General features: G+C 44.1%; 1 protein-coding gene across 1 annotated transcript in view; it reads right to left on the reverse strand.

Moving 5' to 3' along the window:
* The window catches only part of LOC143277385 (uncharacterized), a 140427-nt gene that overhangs the window by 99877 nt on the left and 15550 nt on the right, over window positions 1-25000 (reverse strand). Inside the window, exons 8-17 of the mRNA XM_076582167.1 lie at window positions 24970-25000; window positions 21164-21409; window positions 17942-18093; window positions 16623-16848; window positions 13904-14079; window positions 13302-13365; window positions 11546-11818; window positions 5043-5216; window positions 3956-4141; window positions 1900-2058 (exon numbers count right to left, since the gene is read on the reverse strand). The exon at window positions 24970-25000 is cut by the window's right edge and continues 174 nt beyond it. Coding sequence (XP_076438282.1) covers window positions 1900-2058; window positions 3956-4141; window positions 5043-5216; window positions 11546-11818; window positions 13302-13365; window positions 13904-14079; window positions 16623-16848; window positions 17942-18093; window positions 21164-21409; window positions 24970-25000 — 1687 coding nt within the window. The remainder of the gene's footprint in view (window positions 1-1899; window positions 2059-3955; window positions 4142-5042; window positions 5217-11545; window positions 11819-13301; window positions 13366-13903; window positions 14080-16622; window positions 16849-17941; window positions 18094-21163; window positions 21410-24969) is intronic.

A 25000-nucleotide genomic window follows, 5' to 3' on the forward strand; every position in this document is an offset into this window, starting at 1 on the left:
ACTAGTATCCTAATATTTTATTGTTTCGGCATCTGGTTATGCTTATTGTGTTTATATAGTAGTAGTGACGCATGTTAATCTCTGTTGTCGCCCCCTGTTCATATGGGGGCTATGGCCTTAGATGAATAAATCATCTGAAATCTGAAGTGTGTGTGTGATGTTAGTTTTTACACTTTATCTCAGGTAGCAGCTGCGTGAGTGTAATTGCGGTGCTGTGCTTTGTGTTTTGCATCCCAGCGCTGTCATGTACTGTGCTGGTCTGAAATGTACTTCACTGTGCTGTGCTGTGCTGTGCTGTGCTGTGTTGCAGTGTACTGCACTGTACTGTTGTAATGTGCTGAATGGCACTCAACTTTTCTGTACTGTGCACAGGATCAGAAGTCCAATGCCTAAACGATGCTGCCACGGCGTCCCCCTTAACTCTTTCCATACGAACGGCGAAAGAGACGACGTTAACAGCGTTTCACCCCAATTACCATCATCAAAATATTGCAAGCGGAACGCTCTTATACTGAAGAGGTGAATGTTGACACAGAATACCACAGTTCTGACGACGGAAGCTAAAGGTTGGGTCATTGAGACACCCACTGCACATCGAAGGGGTCTATGTAGAGGAGAAGAAGAGAGGACTGGCCGTACTGAGTGAGTTAAACCTTTTTTTGTTTGTTTGTTTGTTAAAATACTGTACTGCACTGTACTGTATAGCACTTGACTGTTCTGTACTGCACTGTACTGTACTGTGCTGTACTGTACCCTATTGCACTTTCCTGTACTGTGCTGTAATATATTGCATTTGACTGTTCTGTACTGCACTTTACTGTACTGTACTGTACTGTACTTTATTGCACTATACTGTACTGTGCTGTAATATATTGCACTTGACTGTTCTGTACTGCACTTTACTGTACTGTGCTTTACTGTACTCTTTTGCACTTTTCTGTACTGTGCTGTAATATATTGCACTTGACTGCTCTGTACTGCATGCACTTTTCTGTACTGTGCTGTAATATATTGCACTTGACTGTTCTGTATTTCACTTTACTGTACTGTGCTGTACTGTACTCTATTGCACTATACTGTACTGTGCTGTAATATACTGCACTTGACTGGTCTGTACTGCACTTTATTGCACTGTGCTGTACTGAACTGTACCTCATAAAATTTCACTGCACAATACTGCACTGCATTTCATACTACACAGTACTGCACTGTACTTCATTGTTTCAAAAGAAAAAATTATGCCATGCATAACAATATTACAATAACCAATGACTGTATATCGTTTGAAACCGAGAGTGAACCTTTTCGGTGAATATTTAAGTTTGCATGTATTCAATAACATTGCACGTTCAATATCACTGTTCTAACAAACCATCAGAGCAATTCATTTTAGCTATATACATGTACATTCCCCCCTCCCTCCCACTTCCCCCCCCTCCCCTCTCCCCCCTCTCTCCCCTTCCCCCCTCCCCCACAAACACACACACAAGCAAACACACACACTCTATGAATATTTGAGCTTGCTTATATTCAGTAACATTAGATGTTCAATATCAATGTTCTAACAAACCATCAGAGCAATTAATATCAGCTGTACACACATACACATGCCCACAAACACACACACAAGCAAACACACACACTCTACGAATATTTAAGCTTGCTTATATTCAATAGCATTAGGCATTCGATATCGACGTTCTAAAAAACCATTAGAGCAATCAATATCAGCTACACACACACACACAAACTCACACACAAGTACACACACAAACACACATACACACCCCACACACACACACACACACCCTCCTCCACACCCACACCTACACCCTCCCCCCCCCCACCACCACACACACACACACCCACACACACACCACGCGCCCACAGAGGACTTACTGACGCAGGAGGACGACGGCTGTTGACCACAGTTGAAGATGGACGGACCGTTCAGACTGAAGCCGGGGTTGCAGTCGATCCTCAGCGTCTGCCCGTCCACCACGTTCACAGAGGGTGACACCGTGCCGTTGGCCACATAGGGCACCGCACAGGGGATCCCTGTCGTCGTCACATTGTTTGAATAAAACACAATAACAATGTATGACAGTTGTGTCTGATTATGCCCATCAGAACAGCAGCTGAGGCAACTGCTGTTCTGACTATCTGGGCTAGAGTTTGATTATAGTTTACAAACTGCCCCTACACTTCAGCACCCAGCGAAAATCCAATCCCCAACAAAGAAAGGAAAGACAGGATCGACTTAGAGGTAGAGAAAAACGAACGAATCGAGGGGGCCGAGTCGAATCGAGTAAACAGAATGTAAGAATACAATAAACACAAGCCGCATGCAGCAAAATAAGGCCAAATGAATACGCTTAATAGCCAAAAAAAGCGTAAGACAAGACACAGCGTAAACCTGACAAGATGGTGTGGAGAGCCTTGGCCAAAGGAATGATTCAGCGCTTATAGCTTTTAGAGGCGTTTGATTGGCTAAGAGCGGACCGGGCAAGACGGCTCGTCTTTTCACTGTTAGCCGCGCGAAATTTGGCCAAGCAGAGCAAACCGATAGGCCTAGTTTTCATCAGTTTGACATGGTACAGTATATGACACCAAAATCACTCATAGTGAAAAGATGTAAAACCGATCAACAACAACACAGATTTGAACTCCCACCCCATGCACTGCTGCTGCTGCTGCCCATCAGGGCAGTCAGTCTATATTCACCATGTCTAGGGCTCGGCATGGAAAAAAAACCAGAGGCCCAGTCCTCTCCCTCCGCCGTTTCAACCTTCCCCTGACTGAAAGCCAGGTACCCCATTCACACACCTGGTTGGAGTGAATGAATGAATGAATGAATGAATGAATCTTTATTTTCCAACGGTGAAGATATTAGCACTTTGGCCGACTTACACATCTGCCGTTGTTCTAAGAGACACACAAACATGTACGCAAATAAATGTAGTTATACTTAATACTTAATACATGTATAATGTACGAGTATAACACAGCGTCAAACTGAGAGACACAACATCGCTCACATCTGTATGGAACGGAAGCGAGTAACACATACACGTACACATGCACACACACACACTAACACACACACACACACACACACCAAGGGAAAAATAACAAAACCCTAGCATGAATGCTACACATGAATGATTCAAGTGAAATTAACACAGAAAAGTAATGATAAAATTTTAAACACAGATGTAAGAGACATAAGGTGACGGGTAAAAGGGATATGGACAGATAGACACATTATGTGAAAGACAGAGAGAGGGAGAGACAGAGAGGAGAGAGAGAGACAGAAACAGACAGACAGAGGAAAATCAAGAGTAATCTGCCTTTTCCCCCCAAGGACATAGAAGCTTGCCAAAATGGGGCTTTGATTCCTAATCCCTGCTGTACACTGGATCAGAAGTCCGGTGCCTTGCTGATTTGTGCCTGCATGTTTTACATTTATTTGCTTATTTATCATCGTCTTTTTTTTTTTTTTTGTGCGCATAGAGTTGACTTCATCAAGATTTTGCGCCTTATAAATATCATTATTATTAGTAGTAGTATTTTTATGTATTCGTCTTTTTTTTTTCTCTCAAGGCCTGACTAAGCGCATTGGGTTACGCTGCTGGTCAGGCATCTGCTAGGCAGATGTGGTGTAGCGTATATGGATCTGACCGAACGCAGTGACGCCTCCTTGAGCTACTGATACTGATACTGATTTGCCACAGCGATTCTTACACGAACGGAGGACATAACTCCATGCTGAAATGAAGCCTCAGCCCTGAAGTGGCTCTATTGTGCTGAGGTGAGCTGATCTGAACTGAAACAGGCCCTCAAACCCTAACGAACACCAGTCAACCTGAAAACCCGCCACACCACGCAACATGAACACCCTCCACATCCCTCCCACCCCAACACCCACCCCCAACGCCCACCCCGCAAAACGTACGTTCACAGGTGGGCACGGCGTCGGACCACTGTCCCTTCTCACACAGCAGACTGGGGGAGCCCCGCAGTTCATACAGACTGTTGGTGCAGGTGAAGTTGACGACGGAGCCGTGGTCCAGTCCGTTGCCGGCCAGCACCAGGTAGCGGCCCTGGAAGGGGTCCTGGATCACCGGGCACGACTGCACCGCTGTGTGTCACACACACACACAGAGGTAAAACACACACAAACACAGGTAAAACACGCGCACACACATGCAGATAAAATACACACACACACACACACACACACACACACAAACACAGAGGTAAAACACACACAAACACAAATAAAACACACGCGCACACATGCAGATAAAACACACACACACACACACATACACACAAACACAGAGGTAAAACACACACAAACACAGATAAAACACACGTGCAGATAAAACACACACACACACATGCAACACACACAAACACACACAAACAGATAAGACATACACACACATGCGCGTGCGCACACACACACACACGCACACACAGAGATAGAGATAAAACACACACACACACACACACACACAGATAAAACACACACACACACACACACAGATATAAACACACACACACAGAGATAAACACACACAGTCACAAAAACACACATACACAGACACACACAGGTAAACACACAAACTTACACATAGAGTCAAATACACACACACACACACACACACACACACACACACACACACACACACACACACACACACACACAAACACACATACAGAGATAAACACACACACACACACACACACACACACAAACACACATACAGAGATAAAACACACACACACACACACACACACACACACACAGAGTCACAGAAACACACAGATACAGACACACAGAGGTAAACAAACATACATACACACAAGAGACAAACACACACACACAATAATGATAACGACAATAAAAAAAAATGATAATGATAATCATAGACCGTATTTTCACAAGACTGGCTTCTGGGACCAGACCCTGAAGCCGCATTATGATTATCATTATCATCATTATTATCATTATTATCATCACTATGATTACGTACAGAAGCAGAAGGGGGGCTGGTCCCAGAAACCAGTGTTGCGACACTTGATGGGGCCGGTGAAGGACAGCTGGAAGCCCTCCTCACAGGTGTAGTTGGCCGTGTCCCCGGAGTAAGGGCCTGACACGTTCCGCAGGAAGCCGTGGTTGATGTCCCGGGGAGGCCCGCAGAACACACCTGCCAATGAGACAAGGTGTGCATGTGGAGTGATGGCCTTGGGGTAATAATAATAATAATAATAATAATAATAATGGTACTTATATAGCGCTGAATCTTGTGCATAGACAAATCTAAGCGCTTTCGCACCAGTCATTCGCACGCACGCATAACTCTAAAACTGGAGAAACTAAAGACAAGGAAGAGGCAGGGAAGGGAGGCTATTTTGGGAAGAGGTGGGTTTTAAGGCCAGACTTGAAAGAGCTGAGTGTGGAGACTTGACGAAGCGAAAGAGGAAGTTCATTCCAACTGCAAGGTCCAGAGACAGAGAAAGAACGGCGGCCAACAGTCGAGAGTTTGAATCTGGGTATGCGTAAGTGGAGTGGATCCGAAGCTGATCGCGCCCGCCTAGGAAGCGAATGAATCTGAGCGCACTGGTTCGAATCCCGGCACAGTCGCCAGTATTTTCTCGCCCTCCACTAGACCTTGAGTGGGGTGGTCTGCACGCTAGTCATTCGGATGAGACAATAAACCAAGGTACCATGTGCAGCATGCACCTAGCGCAAGTAAAAGAACCCACGGCAACAAAAGGGTTGTCCCTGGCAAAATTCTGTAGAAAAATCCACTTTGATAGGAAAACAAATAAAAAATTTAAAAAAACACTGCAGGCAGCAAAAAATACAACAAAAAAATGGGTAGTGCTCTCAGTGTATGGCACACTCTCCCTGGGGAGAGCAGCCCGAATTTCACACAGAGAAATCTGTGATCACAAAAAAAAAGAGTAACAATACATTTTGTTGTTGTCTGTACCTGGGGAGGCCCGCAGAACACATCTGCCAATGAGACAAGGTACACATTTTGTTGTTCTCTGTAAAATCACAGAACTTTTGCCATTTTGGCTCCGACAATTACTGGAGCCGAGTTGTCTTCCTGACAAGACACTCTGTCAGTGCTGCAAGCCCTTCAGAACAACAAGTTCCCCCCCCCAAAAAAAAACAACAAAAAAACACAAAAAAACCCCTCCTCTTTTAGAATATCCGGTAATTACAGAAGAAGAAAAAAAAAAGGACAAAAGGTTTGTGTGCATGTGTGTGTTAGTTCTCTACATCATGTCTTTTCACTGTAAACAATAGTAGACAATGACAAGAAAAAAACAACCACGGGGGTGGAACAATACAAACAAACCAAAATAAAACATAAAATAAAACATAAAAATGAGTCCTGTCAATGTTGTCAGTGTCGGCAGATTCATGGGGGGCTGTTGTTTGAGGGACGTGGTGGCGGTCTTCACTCTGGGAGGGACGCTCACTCAGTCTGGCTCCGCGACTAAGCCATTATTGTTGTTAGTAGGGGGCTTAGTAGGTGGTGTCCTAAGTACGTTAAAACAGAACAGGCACCACTGAACACCACCGAAGTGACTCAGCAGCAGTGCAGGGTCTCCTCTGGTGTGTGGCCTCCTGGCGACCTAACATCGATGGTTCCCTGTGGACTGCCGACGCTGGAACTGCGACGGACTAACCCAGGTGTGGCAGTGTATGGGGGAATCTAAATGAGCGGCGTGGGAGTAATGCCACTGAAACGGTGCAGATGAATGGGGCAGCAAAAAATAAATAAATGAAACAAGAAAAACCAAAACAAACCAAGATCCCACCCCTGCCCGCAGTGCTACAGAACGTGGCAAGAAGGAGACGGGTGGTCCTGCAGTGGAGCCCAGCCCACAGCAGAATCCCCGGGAATGAGCAAGTGGACAGGCTGGCCAAGAAGGGTGTCTTAGGGGAGCAACCCACCAACAGCGTCAGCTTCAGTGAGATGTCCCCGATCGGGGCGCTTACGGACAGGCGCAATAGCCGAGTGGTTAAAACCGACCTTCAATCTGAGGGTCCACGGTTTGAATCTCGTTAACAGCGCCTGGTGGGTAAAGCATGGAGATTTTTCCGATCTCCGTGGTCAACATATGTGCAGACCTGCCTGTGCCTGAACCCCCTTCGTGTGTATATGCATGCAGAAGATCAAATACGCACGTTAAAGATCCTGTAATCCATATCAGCGTTCAGTGGGTTATGGAAACAAGAACATACCCAACATGCACACACCTGAAAACGGAATATGGCTGCCTACATGGCAGGTGAAAATGGTCATACACGTAAAAGCCCACTCGTGTACACACGAGAGAACAAAGAAGCTGCAGCCCATGAACGAAGACAAAGGGGTGCTTACGGTGCCTACAACAATCAATGATCACAACCACACGTTACCCAGACAGCAGCAGAATGTCCCGGCCATACTTCACACCGGTCACAACAGACTGAGCAGTCACATGTACCGAAAACTGAAGCTGGTGCCATCTCCCACCTGTCCCTGTGGACAGGAAGACCAGACAGCGGAGAACACCCTCCAAAACTGCCCACTGTTCTTCTTCTTCTTCTTCTTCTGCGTTCACTCGTATGCACACGAGTGGGCTTTTACGTGTATGACCGTTTTTACCCCGCCATGTAGGCAGCCATACTCCGTTTTCGGGGGTGGGCATGCTGGGTATGTTCTTGTTTCCATAACCCACCGAGGATTACTGGATCTTTAACGTGCGTATTTGATCTTCTGCTTGCATATACACACGAAGGGGGTTCAGGCACTAGCAGGTCTGCACATATGTTGACCTGGGAGATCATAAAAATCTCCACCCTTTACCCACCAGGCGCCGTCACCGTGATTCGAACCCGGGACCCTCAGACTGACAGTCCAACGCTTTAACCACTCGGCTATTGCGCCCGTCGCCCACTGTTCAAACAGCCAATACAAGATGTGTGGCCTGCAGACACTCCACTCACGACCAAACTTTATGACAAGCACGAAGAGCTGGAGAAAACCACGTCATTCATCACCAGAACTGGGCTGATGGTGTAGCTGTGAACGACATGAAGAAGAAGTCTTTTCGCTCAAGTATACATATGTGGTTCGTCCGTCGGGTTCGACGAGGACCATCTAGTCATCCTGGGGGTGGGTGGGTTGGGCTAAAGGATGCCTGATGACTTGCACGATGACTTTGTTTATAGTGAGGAGAAGTTGCGCACCGTCGACCTCACTCTCTTGTCCGAGACCGTCTGTATCCAGTGGCAAGACGAGGTCAAGACGACTGGAGATGGAAACGGATGCAGTGGTTGACCAGGATGTCCTATGTGCCTCATCCTGCCCTCAGCACTCTACAGTGTGCTCTGCTGCAACCACCTTCCTCTCCGTTGAACCATGAAGGTTTCTTCCGCAGAGTCCACCGGATCCAGTCTTCACATGCTTGGGTAGACAAGCCCTAACTCACCGACGCTTTGAGACCTGTCGGTTACCCTCACCTAGTTTAGCCAGCCTGTCAAAGCCGTTGCCCAAGGGTTGGGCGCTGCCGCATGCTAGCAGCTTCTAGGACCCGTAGATGAGAGCTGGGTGCCGGTGGGGACCAATAGAGGACGAACCACTCCCGGAAGAGCGTGAGAAACCCCCCCTCTAGAGGTACTACCCTTCCCGTGCACCCCCTGACCCCCAAGTATACATAACACTGAGCCTATAAAGCACAATCACTTTAGAACATGACCATCCATTAAAATATGCATCACAATAACTTATTCGATCAAATCAAAGCTGACTGGTTAAAAAAAAAAAAAAAAAAAAAAAAGCACTGTCTTTCAGACTGAATTATGAGAGAAGCATTCATTTCCTGCGACACATCATTTTATGCACTCGCATGCATGTACACACACCCAATCACACCACCCACCACCCCACTCCCTCTCACTTGCACACACGTCAGTACACACTGGTAACAACTGTACGCCTGCCCTGCTTTCATATCATTATGAAGGTGTCAGGTAAAACGTTATTGAAAATAAATATTTCAGCAAAATACTTTATATGCCACATGAACAAGGGAACTGTTGTGTGTGTGTGTGTGTGTGTGCGTGTGTGTGTGTGGTGTGTGTGTGCAGGGGGAGGAGGTTGTACCTGCTGCGCATGCATGTGTTTAGCTTATGTTTTATCATTATTTCACCTAGGATTTTTAGTCACAATGTAAAATATCAACTGGAATAGTTAGACATCATAATATTTCACATTACAAATAGCTGTTTACTGTGAACCTGTGCTCACATAAACACATTAGTATTCAAGAGGATGGCAAATGACATGGTGTGAAATCAATAAATGCAGGTCTAAAAAATTTTAACATCAGAAACACACACACACAAACTCACACACACACACACACACACACACACACACACACACACACACACACACACACACACCATGGTTTGTTAAACCAAAGCATATCTGAGCAACAACAACAACAAAAAGGCAATACCATGCACCCAAAAATCCAAATACACACACTATTTCACCCAACCTGTGCCTATCACTGTTGCAGGAGCACCACTGATCTCAAACCAGACAAAACATGTTATTTCCCACACACACACACGATCCCACAAAATTGGTAGGGGGAAAAAACTGGCAGAGATGGTCAGAGTGAGGCATAGAAAGAGTTCATGATTGCTTGTGTGTTTATATGTGGGTGCATACACGCGTCTGTGGCTGCATATGCTCTGCTGATTTGTAAATGTGTGTTTGAACCATTTCTCCCTATCCCTGATATGGCACACACACACACACACACACACACACACACACACACACACACACACAAACACTGGGCAGGCAAGCAGGAAAACAATGTAAACAAAAAACTCCAAAGAATATTTAAAACACCATTTAAAAAAAAAAAAATGTCATAGCCTCGGCTCAAAACACAATTCAGTATATATAAAAAAAAATCTATTACTGGAGGCATGCAAGCAAGTAAGAGCAAACACAAACACTTACTGACAATAATGAGACAGACAGAGACAGGGAGTGAGAGAGGAGGGGGAAGGATGGATCCACATCCAGACCTCAAGTCTTTGTGTGCGGCTTGCTTGGTGCTACTGCCGGTTTGAATCGGTTTGAACGTTTCCAATCCCTGATATGGTACACACACACACACACACACACACACACACACATATGCATCCCCCCAAAATCCCCAACACCATCCACCAGAATCCGAATCCCACCACCCTGAACGTCACCTGCCACCCCACAGGGCAACACTGTTACCTGAATAGTTGCTGAAATCTGCCGCATACAACAAAAATGGAAACAGCAGATCAGGATGTCATGTCTCATAACGTGTGAAAATTGTGTGTGTGGGTGTTAAGTTATGATAATCCTAGCTGTGTTCTTGATTAGGTTGTTTTCTGAAATCCTCCATGTGTCAACAGGCATCAAAGATTAATCAAATATTGAATCTTGTATCTGATTCACTTTTTTTTTCTTTTTTTTTAATCAAATCACAGTTCTGTTTCTTTCTCTCTATTTTAACTCTATTTTTAAACCATCATAAGCAGGCGACAATGTAAGCTGTTGCAAACGCTGTGTGCTTTCATGGTTTCAACAAGTACAGTCCCATTTACTTTGTTCAAAAGTTTCATCATTAACAGCCATACTATTTTATAACCAATATTTCTTTGAGCTTCATATTTTTTAAGGATCATGTGATTTTCAAGAGAAAATTATAAACAGCAGCAACAACAACAAAATGATGATGATGATCATGATAATGACGATGATGAAAGATAAGATGAAGATGAAGAAGAACGTGAAGAAATAGAAACAGAAGATGGTGAAAGAGAAAGAGGAGAAAGAGGAACAGAAGATGGTGAAAGAGAAAGAGGGACAGAATAAGGTGGTGAAAGAGGAACAAGTTGGTGAAAGAGAAATAGGAACAAGATGGCGAAAGAGATCAAGAGAAAGAGGGACAGAAGATGGTGAAAGAGAAAGAGGAACAGAAGATGGTGAAAGAGAAAGAGGGACAGAAGATGGTGAAAGAGAAACAGAAGATGGTGAAAGAGAAAGAGGAACAGAAGATGGTGAAAGAGAAAGAGATGGTGAAAGAGAAAGAGGAACAGAAGATGGTGAAAGAGAAAGAGATGGTGAAAGAGAAAGAGGAACAGAAGATGGTGAAAGAGAAAGAGATGGTGAAAGAGAAAGAGGAACAGCAGATGGTGAAAGAGAAAGAGGAACAGCAGATGGTGAAAGAGAAAGAGGAACAGAAGATGGTGAACGGTCACACCAGCAGCAGCTACGCTGAGCACGGCAAAGGAAAACGACCATAAAAAAAAGAAAATAAAACATTTATCTTATTTCCAATGTGGCAAATACAGCAGTAAAGCAAATCAAATCAAACTACAGTGCTCAGACCCTTGCCGACCGCTACAGCCATCTCAAGGCCAAGACCTAAAGCAAACAAACAAACAAACCAAAAGCAGACTCACGGGCGCACGAAGGGAAAGGGGAGCGACTCCACCGGCCGCCCTTCTCGCAGTAGATGCCCACCGAGTTCAGCCCGGAATAGACACCGGCGAAGATGTACTCACTGGCGCACTGTACCACCACCGACTGCCCATAGTCCGCGCTGTAGCTCTTGGCTAACGTGGGGTCACTGACAGGGGCGCACCCTGCATTGAACGAGGCCCTGAAGCCCACGGCTCGCCCCGTGGCCCCTGTCGTCATGGTCAGCTGAACACGCCCGCTCTGTGCCACCAGACCTGTGAGGGGCCGACGTGAGACTGTGTACAACGTTGTGCTCTGTTGCGCATGGTCACATGCATGAATGCACACACACACAACACACACACGTATCATCATTCACGACAAACATGCACACACGCTCACACATGTGCTCTCTTCTCTTCTCCACAAGCCCCTGATTTCATGGTCAGCTGAACACACCTGCTCTGAGCGACCAGACCTATGAGGAGCCGACATGAGACCGACCTGATGTGTGTATGATGATGTGGGACCTGTAGCCTTTAACTACTACTATCATTGTTATGAATAAGAACAGTAGCTGAAGTAGCAGTAGTTGTAGTGACGGTAGCATTACCAGTGTTGTTCTTGTTATTATCATCACCACAGTCGTCGTCATTGTATGTGCCTATCCACGACAAATATGCACACACGCTCACATGTGCCTTCTTCCGAGTGCAAACTTACAAGTGCATGCACACATATATCAAAACAATCACACACACATACTCCTTCACACACAAATATACTCACCGACACACTGACACCCACAAACACAGTCACAAACAAATATGTGCTCTCCTCTATGCACACAGACATGCGTATGCACACGTGTATCCACACACACATATACTCACCCACACACACACCCTCATTTACACACACACAAGCTCTTTTCTATGCACTCATATATGCGTGCATGCATACACACACACACACACACATGCTGACAACGCCCACAAAAGAGTTAACTACACATAAATATTATCCAGCAGAAGGACCACACAGGGTAAATAAAAATATAATAAAGTCAGGCAGTGAGACCCACAATGGGTTGAATAAACATAAATCAACAGTTGTGCACACACACACACAGACACACACACACACACACACACACACACACAGGCAGTGAGACCCACAATGGGTTGAATAAACATAAATCAACAGTTGTACACACACACACACACACACACACACACACACAGGCAGTGAGACCCACAATAGGTTGAATAAACATAAATCAACAGTTGTACACACACACACACACACACACACACACACACACACGCACGCACACATGCACACACAGAGGCAGTGAGACCCACAATGGGTTGAATAAACATAAATCAACAGTTGTACACACACACACGCACATACACACACACACACACATATACACACACACACATACACAAACAGAGGCAGTGGGACCCACAATGGGTTGAATAAACATAAATCAACAGTTGTACACACACACACACACACACACACACACAGGCAGTGAAACCCACAATGGGTTGAATAAACATAAATCAACAGTTGTACACACACACACACACACACACACACACACACACACACACACACACACACAGGCAGTGAGACCCACAATGGGTTGAATAAACATAAATCAACAGTTGTACACACACACACACACACACACACACACACACACACACACACACATACACACACACACTCTCCCTCTCTCTCCCTCACCTGTGGGTGGGGCAGAACCTGTGAAACCAGAGCCTGTGTGGACTTGAGAGCCATCTGAAACAATCTGTCCCACAGACAGAGGATGTGTCAGTGGGCTGGGCATGGGAACTAACACACCACCAACTACACACACACACACACACACACACACACACACCTACACACACACACATGCACAAACACACATGCATGAACAAACACATTTTCTCTCTTTCTTGCACAGACACACACACTCACAACCACACATGCACACAGGCATAAACAAGTATTTTCTCTCTCTCTTGCACACACACACACACACACACACACACACATACACACATATAGACACGCACACACACACACACACAAACACACACACACACACATGCACACTCACACACACACAAACACTACCATTCACACATAAGCACAAACACATGCAAGCATGCACGCACATGCACTACCCACCCCACACCACCCTCCCACACACATCACCGCACACACACACACACACACACACACACACACCACACACACACACAAACACACACAAACACACATATACACCCAAACACAGTAAAAAAAATAATAATAATAAATAAAATAAAAATTTAAACCACCTTCAAGTAATCTTTCCCATCTTCCAAGGCAAATCCGGGGTCAAAGGTGAGGGTGAGGGTGCGCCCGGCCTGCACCTGAATGGTCCATTGGCAGGTCAGGATGTTGGGGTAAAGGTCAGTCAGGTAACCGGGGGAAACGATCCGCCCCGTGTCGGCCAAAAGGTCAAACTTGCAGCCTGTCATCAGTGAAGCATGAATTTTAACCCCTTGACCGCTGCTGACTTCTTCTTCTTCTTCGTTCATGAGCTGCAACTCCCAACGTTCACTCGTGTGTACACGAGTGGGCTTTTACGTGCGTGACCGTTTTTTTACCTCGCCATGTAGGCAGCCATACTCCATTTTTGGGGGCATGCATGCTGGGTATGTTCTTGTTTCCATAACCCACCCAACACTGACATGGATTACAGGATCTTTAACGTGCGTATTTGATCTTCTGCCTGCATGTACACACACGAAGGGGGTTCAGGCACACATATATGTTGACCTGGGAGATCGGAAAAATCTCCACCCTTTACCCACCCACCAGGCGCCTTTACTGAGATTCGAACCGGGAACCCTCAGATTGAAAGTCTGACGCTTTAACCACACGGCTATTGCGCCCGTCGACTGCTGCTGACCAAGCTTGCTTGCTGTTGAAAGGGCTGTCACGCAGCATGTGTTACTTGGAAACAGGTCAGAGTTCAGGTTGAAGTTCCCATAACCCTTAATGGCCTTTCGGGCTGTGAATTCCTATGTGCTTCTGTGTACGGTTGAGTGTGGTCGGTCACTTTTAGGCACGTCTGCATGTGGATGGGTGATCGTAAGAATCAGCTGAGAGAAATGCACGATACAAATGTCGTTCATTAGTATCATTCTTATTGTGAACGAATGACTGCCAGTGCAGTGAGTCTGAATGATCTTAGAGAGATGTGCGATACAAATGCCTTTTATCATTATCATTATTACTATTTCTTGTGAATGAGAGACTGTCGGCGCACTGAATCTAAGCTGAATTAGAGAAATGCCCAATACTAATGCGTAATTTTTCTTTATCATTATCACTATTATTCTTGCGAACGAGTGACTGGCAGTGCACTGAGTCTGAATGAGCTTAGAGAGATGGACAATACAAATGCCTTTTATTTTTATCATTATTATTAATAAATATCATCTTTCTTCTTATGAATGTTTGACTGCCAGTGCACAGAGTCTGAATGATCTTAGAGAGATGGACAATACAAATGCCTTTTATTTTTTTATCTTATTATTGCCAGTGCACAGAGCCTGAATGAACTTAAAGAAGTGCACAATACAAATGTCCTTCATTCTTATCATTATTGTCAATATTATATTTCTTCTTGTGAGTCTGAATTATCTTAGAGAGATGGACAATACAAATGCCTTTTATTTTTATTATCATTATCAATATTATCTTTCTTCTTGTGAATTTTTGACTAGCAGTGCACTGAGTCTGAATGAGCTTAGAGAGATGGACAATACAAATGCCTTTTATTTTTTATCTTATTATTACCAGTGCACAGAGCCTGAATGAACTTAAAAGAAGTGCACAATACAAATGTCCTTCATTCTTATCATTATTGTCAATATTATCTTTCTTCTTGTGAGTCTGAATTATCTTAGAGAGATGGACAATACAAATGCCTTTTATTTTTATTATCATTATCAATATTATCTTTCTTCTTGTGAATTTTTGACTAGCAGTGCACTGAGTCTGAATGAGCTTAGAGAGATGGACAATACAAATGCCTTTTATTTTTTATCTTATTATTACCAGTGCACAGAGCCTGAATGAACTTAAAAGAAGTGCACAATAAAAATGCCCTTCATTTTTATCATCATTATCAATATTATCATTCTTCTTGTGAATGTGTGTCTGCCAGTGCACAGAGTCTGAATGATCTTAGATGGATAATACAAATGCCTTTTATTGATATTATCATCATTAATATTATCTTTCTTCTTGTGAATGTGTGACTGCCAGTGCACACAGTCTGAATGATCTTAGAGAGATGTGCAATACAAATACCTTTCAATATTATCATTAATACTATCATCATCATTTTTGTGAATGAATGACAGCGCACTGAGTCTGAATGAACTCAAGAGGGATTATTATTGTGAATGAGTACTGCCAGCACACTGAGTCGGAATGATCTTTGAGAGATGCACGATACAAATGCCTTTTATTATTATCAGTATAATCATTATTATTCTTGTGAATGAGAGATTGCCAGCACATTGAGTCTGAATGAACTCGGAGGGATGCACAATACAAATGCCTTTTAGTATCATCATTGTGAATCAGCGACTGCCAGCACAGTGAGTCAGAATGATCTTAGAGAGATGCATGATACAAATGCCTTTTATTATTATTGACAAAAAGGAAAGTTTCTTCCTAAAATTACGTTTAAGTAACATACTTACCATGACCCACTAGTGCAGACTCCAGCAGGGGTCTGACATTCCTGTCCTGTGCAAACTACTATCCGCCTATGCGGAGAAAACGAAAGTAGCTACAGCCGTTAACCTGCCAAAGTAGGTTACCTCCCCTGTGCATCCCTGACTAGCGCCCTCTTTTAAAATTATTATTATTATTATTCTTGTGAATGAGAGACTGCCAGCGCACTGAGTGTGAATAAACTTACAACTGCAGCAGGATACATGCACCATTCTTTTTTTTCTTTCTTTTTTTTTTTCTTTTTTTTTCTTTTTACTGTACCTGCTTGATAAGCGAAGAGGAAGCCGCGGGCGGTGCTGTAGCGAAGGGAGATAAACTGAACCAGTATCTGACTCTGTGTGGAGAGCACCATCCTCTGGTCGTCTGCCGTCATCAGCCCCGCCGCTGTGACCTCACTTCCTGTCATGCTCGCCAGCTGGGTGGCCCTGGAGGTCGGCCCATCGAAAACTAAAACGGTGTCGCCAGGAGCAAGGTCAAGGTCCAGGATCTGGGGGTACAACATTTTTTTTTGATTGGAACAGGTCCGGGTGTGAAGGTCATACGCGCTTGATCGTGCGCTTAAATCACGTTCTGTGGAAATACCATATGGTGTCATAACTGTTTCTGTGATTGTTATTTCTATCAAATCTGATTATTATTATCACTGATATTACTATTTATTATTATCATCATCACTATTATCATCACGATCAATATCTTTATCATAATTATCATCATCATCATTGTTAATATCACCATTACCGCTATTATCAAAAGAAATGTTTGTCATTATTATTATTATCACAATTATGTCATCATAAACATTATCATGATAGGAAAACAAATACACTTGCAGGCAGAAGAAATGGGAAAAAAAAATGGGTGGCGCTCTCAGTGCAGCAACGCACTCTCCCCAGGGAGAGCAGCCCGAATTTCACACAAAGAAATCTGTTGTGACAAAAGAGTAATATAATGGAATCATCCTATCTATTATTACAGTTACCATGTTAACATTACCATTATTGTTTTACAAGATCTGATGGATCCTCTTCACCTTTAAAGAAAAGTGAATGACAGTAAAAGAAAGAAATAAATAAATAAAATAGTGGAATGATGGCCTAGAGGTAACGCGTCCGCCTTGGAAGCAAGAGAATCTGAGCGCTGGTTTGAATCACGGCTCAGCCGCCGATATTTTTCTCCCCCTCCGCTAGACCTTGAGTGGTGGTCTGGACACTAGTCATTCGGATGAGACAATAAACCAAGGTCCCGTGTGCAGCATGCACTTAGCGCATGTAAAAGAACCCATGGCAACAAAAGGGTTGTTCCTGGCAAAATTCTGTAGAAAAATCCACTTCAACAGGAAAAACAACAACAACAACAAAAACTGCACTCAGGAAAAAAATACAAAAAAACGGGTGGCGCTGTAGTATAGCGACGCGCTCTCCCTGGGGAGAGCAGCCCTGAATTTCACACAGAGAAATCTGTTGTGATAAAAAGAAATACAAATACAAATACAAAATACAAACAAAAAGAAAAAAAGAAACTCAAAGGCACGTAGGAAAAACAACACAGAAAGCTGGCCTTGGGGGGCCCTCACTCACCTGCAGGGTGACAACCTGACGGCCCGGGGCACGGATAGTCCACTGAGACACTGTGTCCCCCATATAGTAGGACGGGTACAGCGGGGAGTGGAAACGCTGCGGGGTGGACGTGGCATACAGGTCGCCCCCCTCACCCGGTACCGAGTTCAAATCTGTGGAGAAAATGTTCAGCTGTGTAGCTTATAAATTGCAGCAGGGTTTTAAGTTTTCAGTTTCAAGGTGTTGTCAGAGCGTGTGGACAGATCCATATACACTACACCACATCTCCTGACAAAAAAAAAAAAAATCCAGCAGCAGATGCCTGCCTAAATTTCGCAAAAAAAAACAACCCAACCTGCTGATCAGGCCAGCAGAACCGTAGGGTGCTGGAGGGTAGTCCAGCATTTTTTTTCTCATATCTGCATTAACCCCTAGGCTGCCTATATGACGAGATAACTCGTCATCGCAAGCATGAGATAACTCATCATCAAAATATTCAGACTTTTCCCTGGTTTGCATTCAGTTCGCTGACGAAAATGCTGGTTGCTTTAGCTTGGGAAATCTTTCTAGATTCTATTCATGGCTAGAAACCCTATCTACATCATGAGGCAGTCCTTTATTTGAATGTTTTGGTTGGGTCACTGTCGCAGTGTTTTGCCTTGCTCCTTTCCTCACTCGCTCAACAAAATGTCGGACTGACGCCATGCTCAAGACATGCGATCGTGGCGAACTAAATCAACCAAGATTGCTTTCTTTTGCTGATGTTCAGAAAGAATTGAAGCGTAAATTCGAAGGAGAAGACAGTGATGAACATTTATAGGACGATTTGATAGAAAATAAAGGCAGCAATCAAGAGAGTGGCCAAGATATGACTATCAGTGAATGATGCCGGCTGCACAACCGAATTATTAGCAGGACACAGTGTGAGCGATTCTCTTGGCACTCAGCCAACGCGGTCTGATGAGAACTGGATAAAGTGATCATGTAAGAGGGGTGAAGAGGAAGGGGGTGGAGACTGAGGGGGCGTGGCCTCTCATCCATATTATCACTTGGAGAAGTCAAATGCACTGTGTATCTGTCTCTTTTTCTTCTTTTTTTTATTTATTGTGGTTGTTCTACTATGATTTTGTGTGTGCAGATATCCATTTGTCCAGAAAATATGATATTTTAGTGCAAATTACCTGACTAATGTTTGCAATGAACAAGTTGAAAATGTGACAAAAAACAAAACACTGATTTCAAAACAACAGCATGTCACTAAAAATATATAAAAGGGGAAAACATTATGTGTTTTATATTCTTTATTCATTTACCTTTCAGAAAATATATACCTTTATGGGTCTTTCTCAAATAACAAAGAGCACAGAATTTTTTTGAAAATTTATACCCGTTTTTTGTGAAAAAACAAACAAACCGCTGGCAAATAGATTTCACTTAAATCTTATTTTCCTGGCAGCGAAAGGGTTAATGGGCGACAACTCCCATGTTCACTCGCATGTACTGGCGGGGTTCTACTTGTATGTCCATTTTTACCCCACTACTAAGGCAGTCAAGGGTGTGCATGCTGGATATGTTTCCAAAACCCAACAAACACTAACATGGATAATGGGATCTTCAACAAACATGATTGGTGTTCTGCATAAAGAAATAAAAAGAAATGTAGAAGAATGAAAAAAAAGAAGCCATTCACAAAATACAAAGCAATGGGATCTTCAACAAACATGATTGGTGTTCTGCATAAAGAAATAAAAAGAAATGTAGAAGAATGAAAAAAAAGAAGCCACTCACAAAATACAAAGCAATGGGATCTTCAACAAACATGATAGGTGTTCTGCATAAAGAAATAAAAAGAAATGTAGAAGAATGAAAAAAAAGAAGCCATACACAAAATACAAAGCTGTATATGCATTACTTTCATATCAATTTGAACTCACTGGGCATGGTGCTATAGCTAGAACAGATCTTGATGTACGGTGCAGTCATGCCACCACCTGGTTTGAGAGTCACAGTTCTTCACAAAATACTAAACTGTACATGCATTATTCTCATATCTTTTTGAACTCATTGAGCAAAGTGCTGAAACTAGAACAGGTCTTGATGTAGAATGTAATCTTGCCTCCTAGTTTAAGAGTCACAGTCCACAAAAGACTAAAGTGTACATGCATCATTTTCATATCATTTTTATCTCATTGAGCAAAGTGCTGTAAATAGAACAGGTCTTGATATACAATGTAATCTTGCCTCCTAGTTTGAGTCCTTTACGAAAGACTAATCCGTACATGCATAATTATGTCATTATTATGAATTCACTGGGCTTAGTATTGTAGCCAGAACAGGTCTTGATGCATTGTGCTAGTCTTGCCACCTAGTCTGGGAGTCACAGTCCTTCACAAAAGACCAAGCTGCACATGCATTATCATTATCATTTCATGACGAACGTATTGTGCCAATCCTGCCACCTAGTTTGAGAGTAAAAGGTCCTTTACAAAATACTATGCTGTGATGGAGTCTCCCGTCAGACCGACGGATGAGTAGGCAGGCAGGCTTATTTGTTGGTGTGTGTCCTCATAGGGTGTTGAAGGGCTAGCTCGTCATTCTGACATTAGCCTGGTTACCTGACCAGTACAGGTGACTTTTTTTTTAGTGAAGAGGAGTTGTGCAGTCCCTTCCCCACTCTCTCGCCTACTGACGCTCACAGTCCCACAGGTGCAGATACTGCCATGTGTAGGACGGCCTCGGCAGGTGCAGGTTTTTTCTTCAGAGTTCCGTCTCCTAGGAGGACTTCAAGCCAAGGATAAGAGCTCCCCCTGCCCTTTGGTAATCCTGTTCCACCTTCACAGCCATTGGGAAAGGTTTCCTCCTCCGCCTGGTCCGTCGTTGGGAGGCTTCACATGCGGCAGGTAGTACTGGGTTACATGGTACCAGTAGCAAGGGCTATGCCCCTGACCTGACTATGCTGTAAGTGCATTATTATATCATCACAAACTCACTGGGCAAAGTGCTGTAAGCAGAACAGGTCTTGATGTGCCTCCTACTTTGGTAGTGAGAGTGAAAGGTCCTTTACAATATACAATGCTGCACATGCATTATCATCATACTACTTTGAACTCACTGGGCAAAGTGCTACAGCCGAGGCAGGTCTTGACGTACAATGCAGCCATGCTACCTGGTCTGAGACTCACAGTCCTTCACAGAAGACTAAGCTGCACATGCATGATTATTATCATTTCATGACAAACTCACTGGGCAAAGTGCGGTAACCAGGACAGGTCTTGACGTAAAGCGTACAGCAGGTGTCGGCCGAGGGCTGGGGCATGGCGTTGTAGAGCGAGCAGAGCATGGCGAAGCGGTCAAACACATAGGCCACACAGTTGGCGTCGGCAGTGCACTGCTGGCCACAGCCTGTCGCGTCCTGCTGCCGTGTGCTGGCCGCCACCTCCCTGTCGCCGGCCCTGGTACCCCCCACCTCCACCATGGAACACTGGAACTCTGAGAGAAAAGCAAGTCCACATATGCCAAACCCTGTCTAGTGTTTTGTGGGAACAATCAGGAAGTTTGGCTGGAACATTCTGAATTTGGTAGGAACACTTGAGCCACATCAGCAAAACATATGTTTAATCTACAAGGCATACAAACTCTTTTTTTTTCTGCCCCATCATGTGTGCTGTTTCAGTGGCATTACTCCCACGCCGCTCATTTAGATTCCCCCATACACAGCCACACCCAGGTTCATCCGTCGCAGTTCCAGCGTCGGCAGTCCACAGGGAACCATCGATGTTAGGTCGCCTGGAGGCCACACACCAGAGGAGACACTGCACTGCTGCTGAGTCACTTCGGTGGTGTTCAGTGGTGCCTGTTCTGTTTTAACGTACTTAGGACACCACCTACTAAGCCCCCTACTGACGACAATAATGGCTTAGTCGCGGAGCCAGACTGAGTGAGCGTCCCTCCCAGAGTGGAGACCGCCACCACGTCCCTCAGACAACTGCCCCCCCATGAATCTGCCAACGCTGACAACATTGACAGGACTCACCCCAAGCATGGAAGTGGAGGGGTATCGAAACTGAGGTCACCATGAGAGCAGGGCATGAAAGGCCACAGACTTTGAGACTATTTTGTTTATATTGATGACGATGAAGGAGGAGGAGGATGACGATGATGATGACGATGTTGCTATGGAGGTCCATTTTGGTTTGGTACTGCGTGACAAGGCTGTACTCTACACTTCCTGTCATAATGATATCCCGGCATTAACCAGGCCCAAGAGATACAGACGCTTGCAGTGTTGGTCAGGTAATTAGAGCAACACACCCAAAGACGCATCCTTGAAGTGGATGACACTCGACTGTGTGGTCCCAGTCTCCCCATTTAAGCCCACAGCACACTCAACTCTGGGTAGGAGCCGGCCACGGTTGAAAAACCCACCTCCGCTGGGATTCGAACCCGTGTCATCCCAGCCGTCAGTCCGCAATGCTAACCACTTCGCCACGGCAGCTGGTGCATACAAACTCTTGGGCTTGCCTGCAACTATGTGTAACTGCTACGATTAAGCGGACTGGTCCACTCAATACTGTTTCAATGTTAGCACGCACGCGATTAGCTGAGCATCATCAAGTGAGACCAAGGTTAGAAGTGACTGCCCTGACCTCATGATCGATAGGTCCAGATCGTAGAGCGTCCGGGTAATAATACAACAGGGAAGTATGTGAACATGCTATCTAGTCAAAAATGAACTCGTCAGAACAATTTCAATACTGGAATAACGTCGGAACAAACTGCGATGGGGCGTAACAAAATATGGCGAAATCTAAATAGTTGGCGTCTCTGCAGGTCTTCACACACACACACACACACACACACACACACACACACACACACACACACCATGGAGCACTGGAACTCTGAGAGAAAAGCACCATGTTTTCCATTCCACTGCAATTCTTCTTCTGTGTTTATGTGCTGCAACTCCCACATTCATATGATGTTTGAGTGGGCTGTTACTGTGCATGATTCTTTTCAGCCTGCCATGTATGCAGCCATAACCTGTTTTGGGGGATGTAAATGCTGGGTATTTTCTGGTTTCCATACACTGACACTACACAAATTACACTTGACGTTACACTTGTGAATTTTATCTTCTGAATGATGTAAACAATTGAAAGGGGGCTCAGGCAGAGCAGGCCTGCATATCTAATGACTTGGGAGATTGTTAAAACTTTAACCCACCAGGCTGCCAGAATCAGAATTACTTTACTATCTCAGTCAGAGAAGCTAATTAAGGACAGTCAAGTACATAATACATAAAGATTACAAGCAGATAATCAAATCTCACCCTGAAATCTAAAGTCCAACACTCTTAACCGCTACGCTTGTTGTTGCGCCTGTCATTAGACAGGCAATACAAAAGCACACACACACACTCATACACGCAACAGAAAGTCTAACGATGAAATTTATCAATAATAAAAACCCCACAACAACCAAACAAAGCATCCCTCATGCTGATCACACATACAGCTCCAGTGTACCATTCAGTCATCAGCTGCACACTTCACCACCTAACTGTGAAGTGGCGCCCTTGTGGCAGTACACCTGACCAGGAAGCAAGAGAATCTGAGCGCACAGGTTCGAATCTCACACACCAGTGTTTTCTTCCCCTCCACTCTATCTTGAGTGGTGGACTGACACTAGTCATTCAGAAGAGACGATTAACCAAGGTCCCAGTGAAGCACTGCACTTAACACATATAAAAAAAAAAAAAACACAGCAACGAGAGAGTAGAATAGTCTACTTCGACATATTAATAAACTTGCAGGCAGAAAAAAATCAGGTGTCGCTGCACTGTGGTAACCTTCTCTCCCCATGTAGAGCAGCCCTGAGTTTTCACACAGAGAAATTTGTTGTGACCAAAAAAACGTAATACAACAGAATACAATACAATAAAATACAATACAATGAAATATAAAACAATACCACACAAAAACAATACAATACAACCCAACAAAACACAACATAACCCAACAAAGCACAATGCAACACAAAACAATATAGTGCAATACAACAGAACACAATACAACCCAACAAAACACAATGCAATTCAAAACAACACAATGTAACACAATGCAATATAACACATTACAATGTAACCCAACAAAACATAATGCAATACAAAACAATACTATGTAACATAATACAACACAATACAATACATCCAACAAAACAAAATGCAACACAATGCAATACAAAACAATACAACACAAGACAATACAATAGAATACAACTAAACAAAAAACAATGCAATACAATACAAAGCAATATAATACAACACAAAAAAACAACAACACAACACAACATTACCCAACAAACACAATGCAATAGAATACAATACAATGCAAAAAAACAATACAAATCAACACAACACAATGCAATACAACGCAACAAAACACAATGCAATACAAAACACTACAGTGCAAAACAATACAGTACAATACAACAAAACACAACACAACAGAAAATGACACAACATGTGTATGTGTGAATGTTACGGATACTTATATAGCGCCTATTATCGGTCTGAGACCAAGCTCCAAGCGCTTTACAAACTTAGGGGATCCTAAGTACGTTAAAACAGAACAGGCACCACTGAACACCACCGAAGTGACTCAGCAGCAGTGCAGGGTCTCCTCTGGTGTGTGGCCTCCTGGCGACCTAACATCGATGGTTCCCTGTGGACTGCCGACGCTGGAACTGCGATGGGCGAACCCGGGTGTGGCCGTGAGTGTGGGAATCTAAATGAGCGGCGTGGGAGTAATGCCACTGAAACGGTGCAGATGTTGGGGCAGCAAAAAAAAAAAAAAAAAAAAAAACAAACCTTCGGGGGTCATCTGCACAACAGCCTGCCTACCTGGGTAGAGCCGACTGACGGCTGCCACTGGCCACTCAACAATCGTTTTACTGGGTCATTCAATCAGATTTCAGGCATGCACATATACCCACTCAAACAGACATATAACATTTACAACACAACACAACACAACACTAAACAATACCTGACTGCCAGGAGAGCGTGAAGCCGCTGTC

The sequence above is a fragment of the Babylonia areolata genome, chromosome 34 (assembly GCF_041734735.1).
Source record: "Babylonia areolata isolate BAREFJ2019XMU chromosome 34, ASM4173473v1, whole genome shotgun sequence".
NCBI classification, from domain to species: Eukaryota; Metazoa; Mollusca; class Gastropoda; order Neogastropoda; family Buccinidae; genus Babylonia; species Babylonia areolata.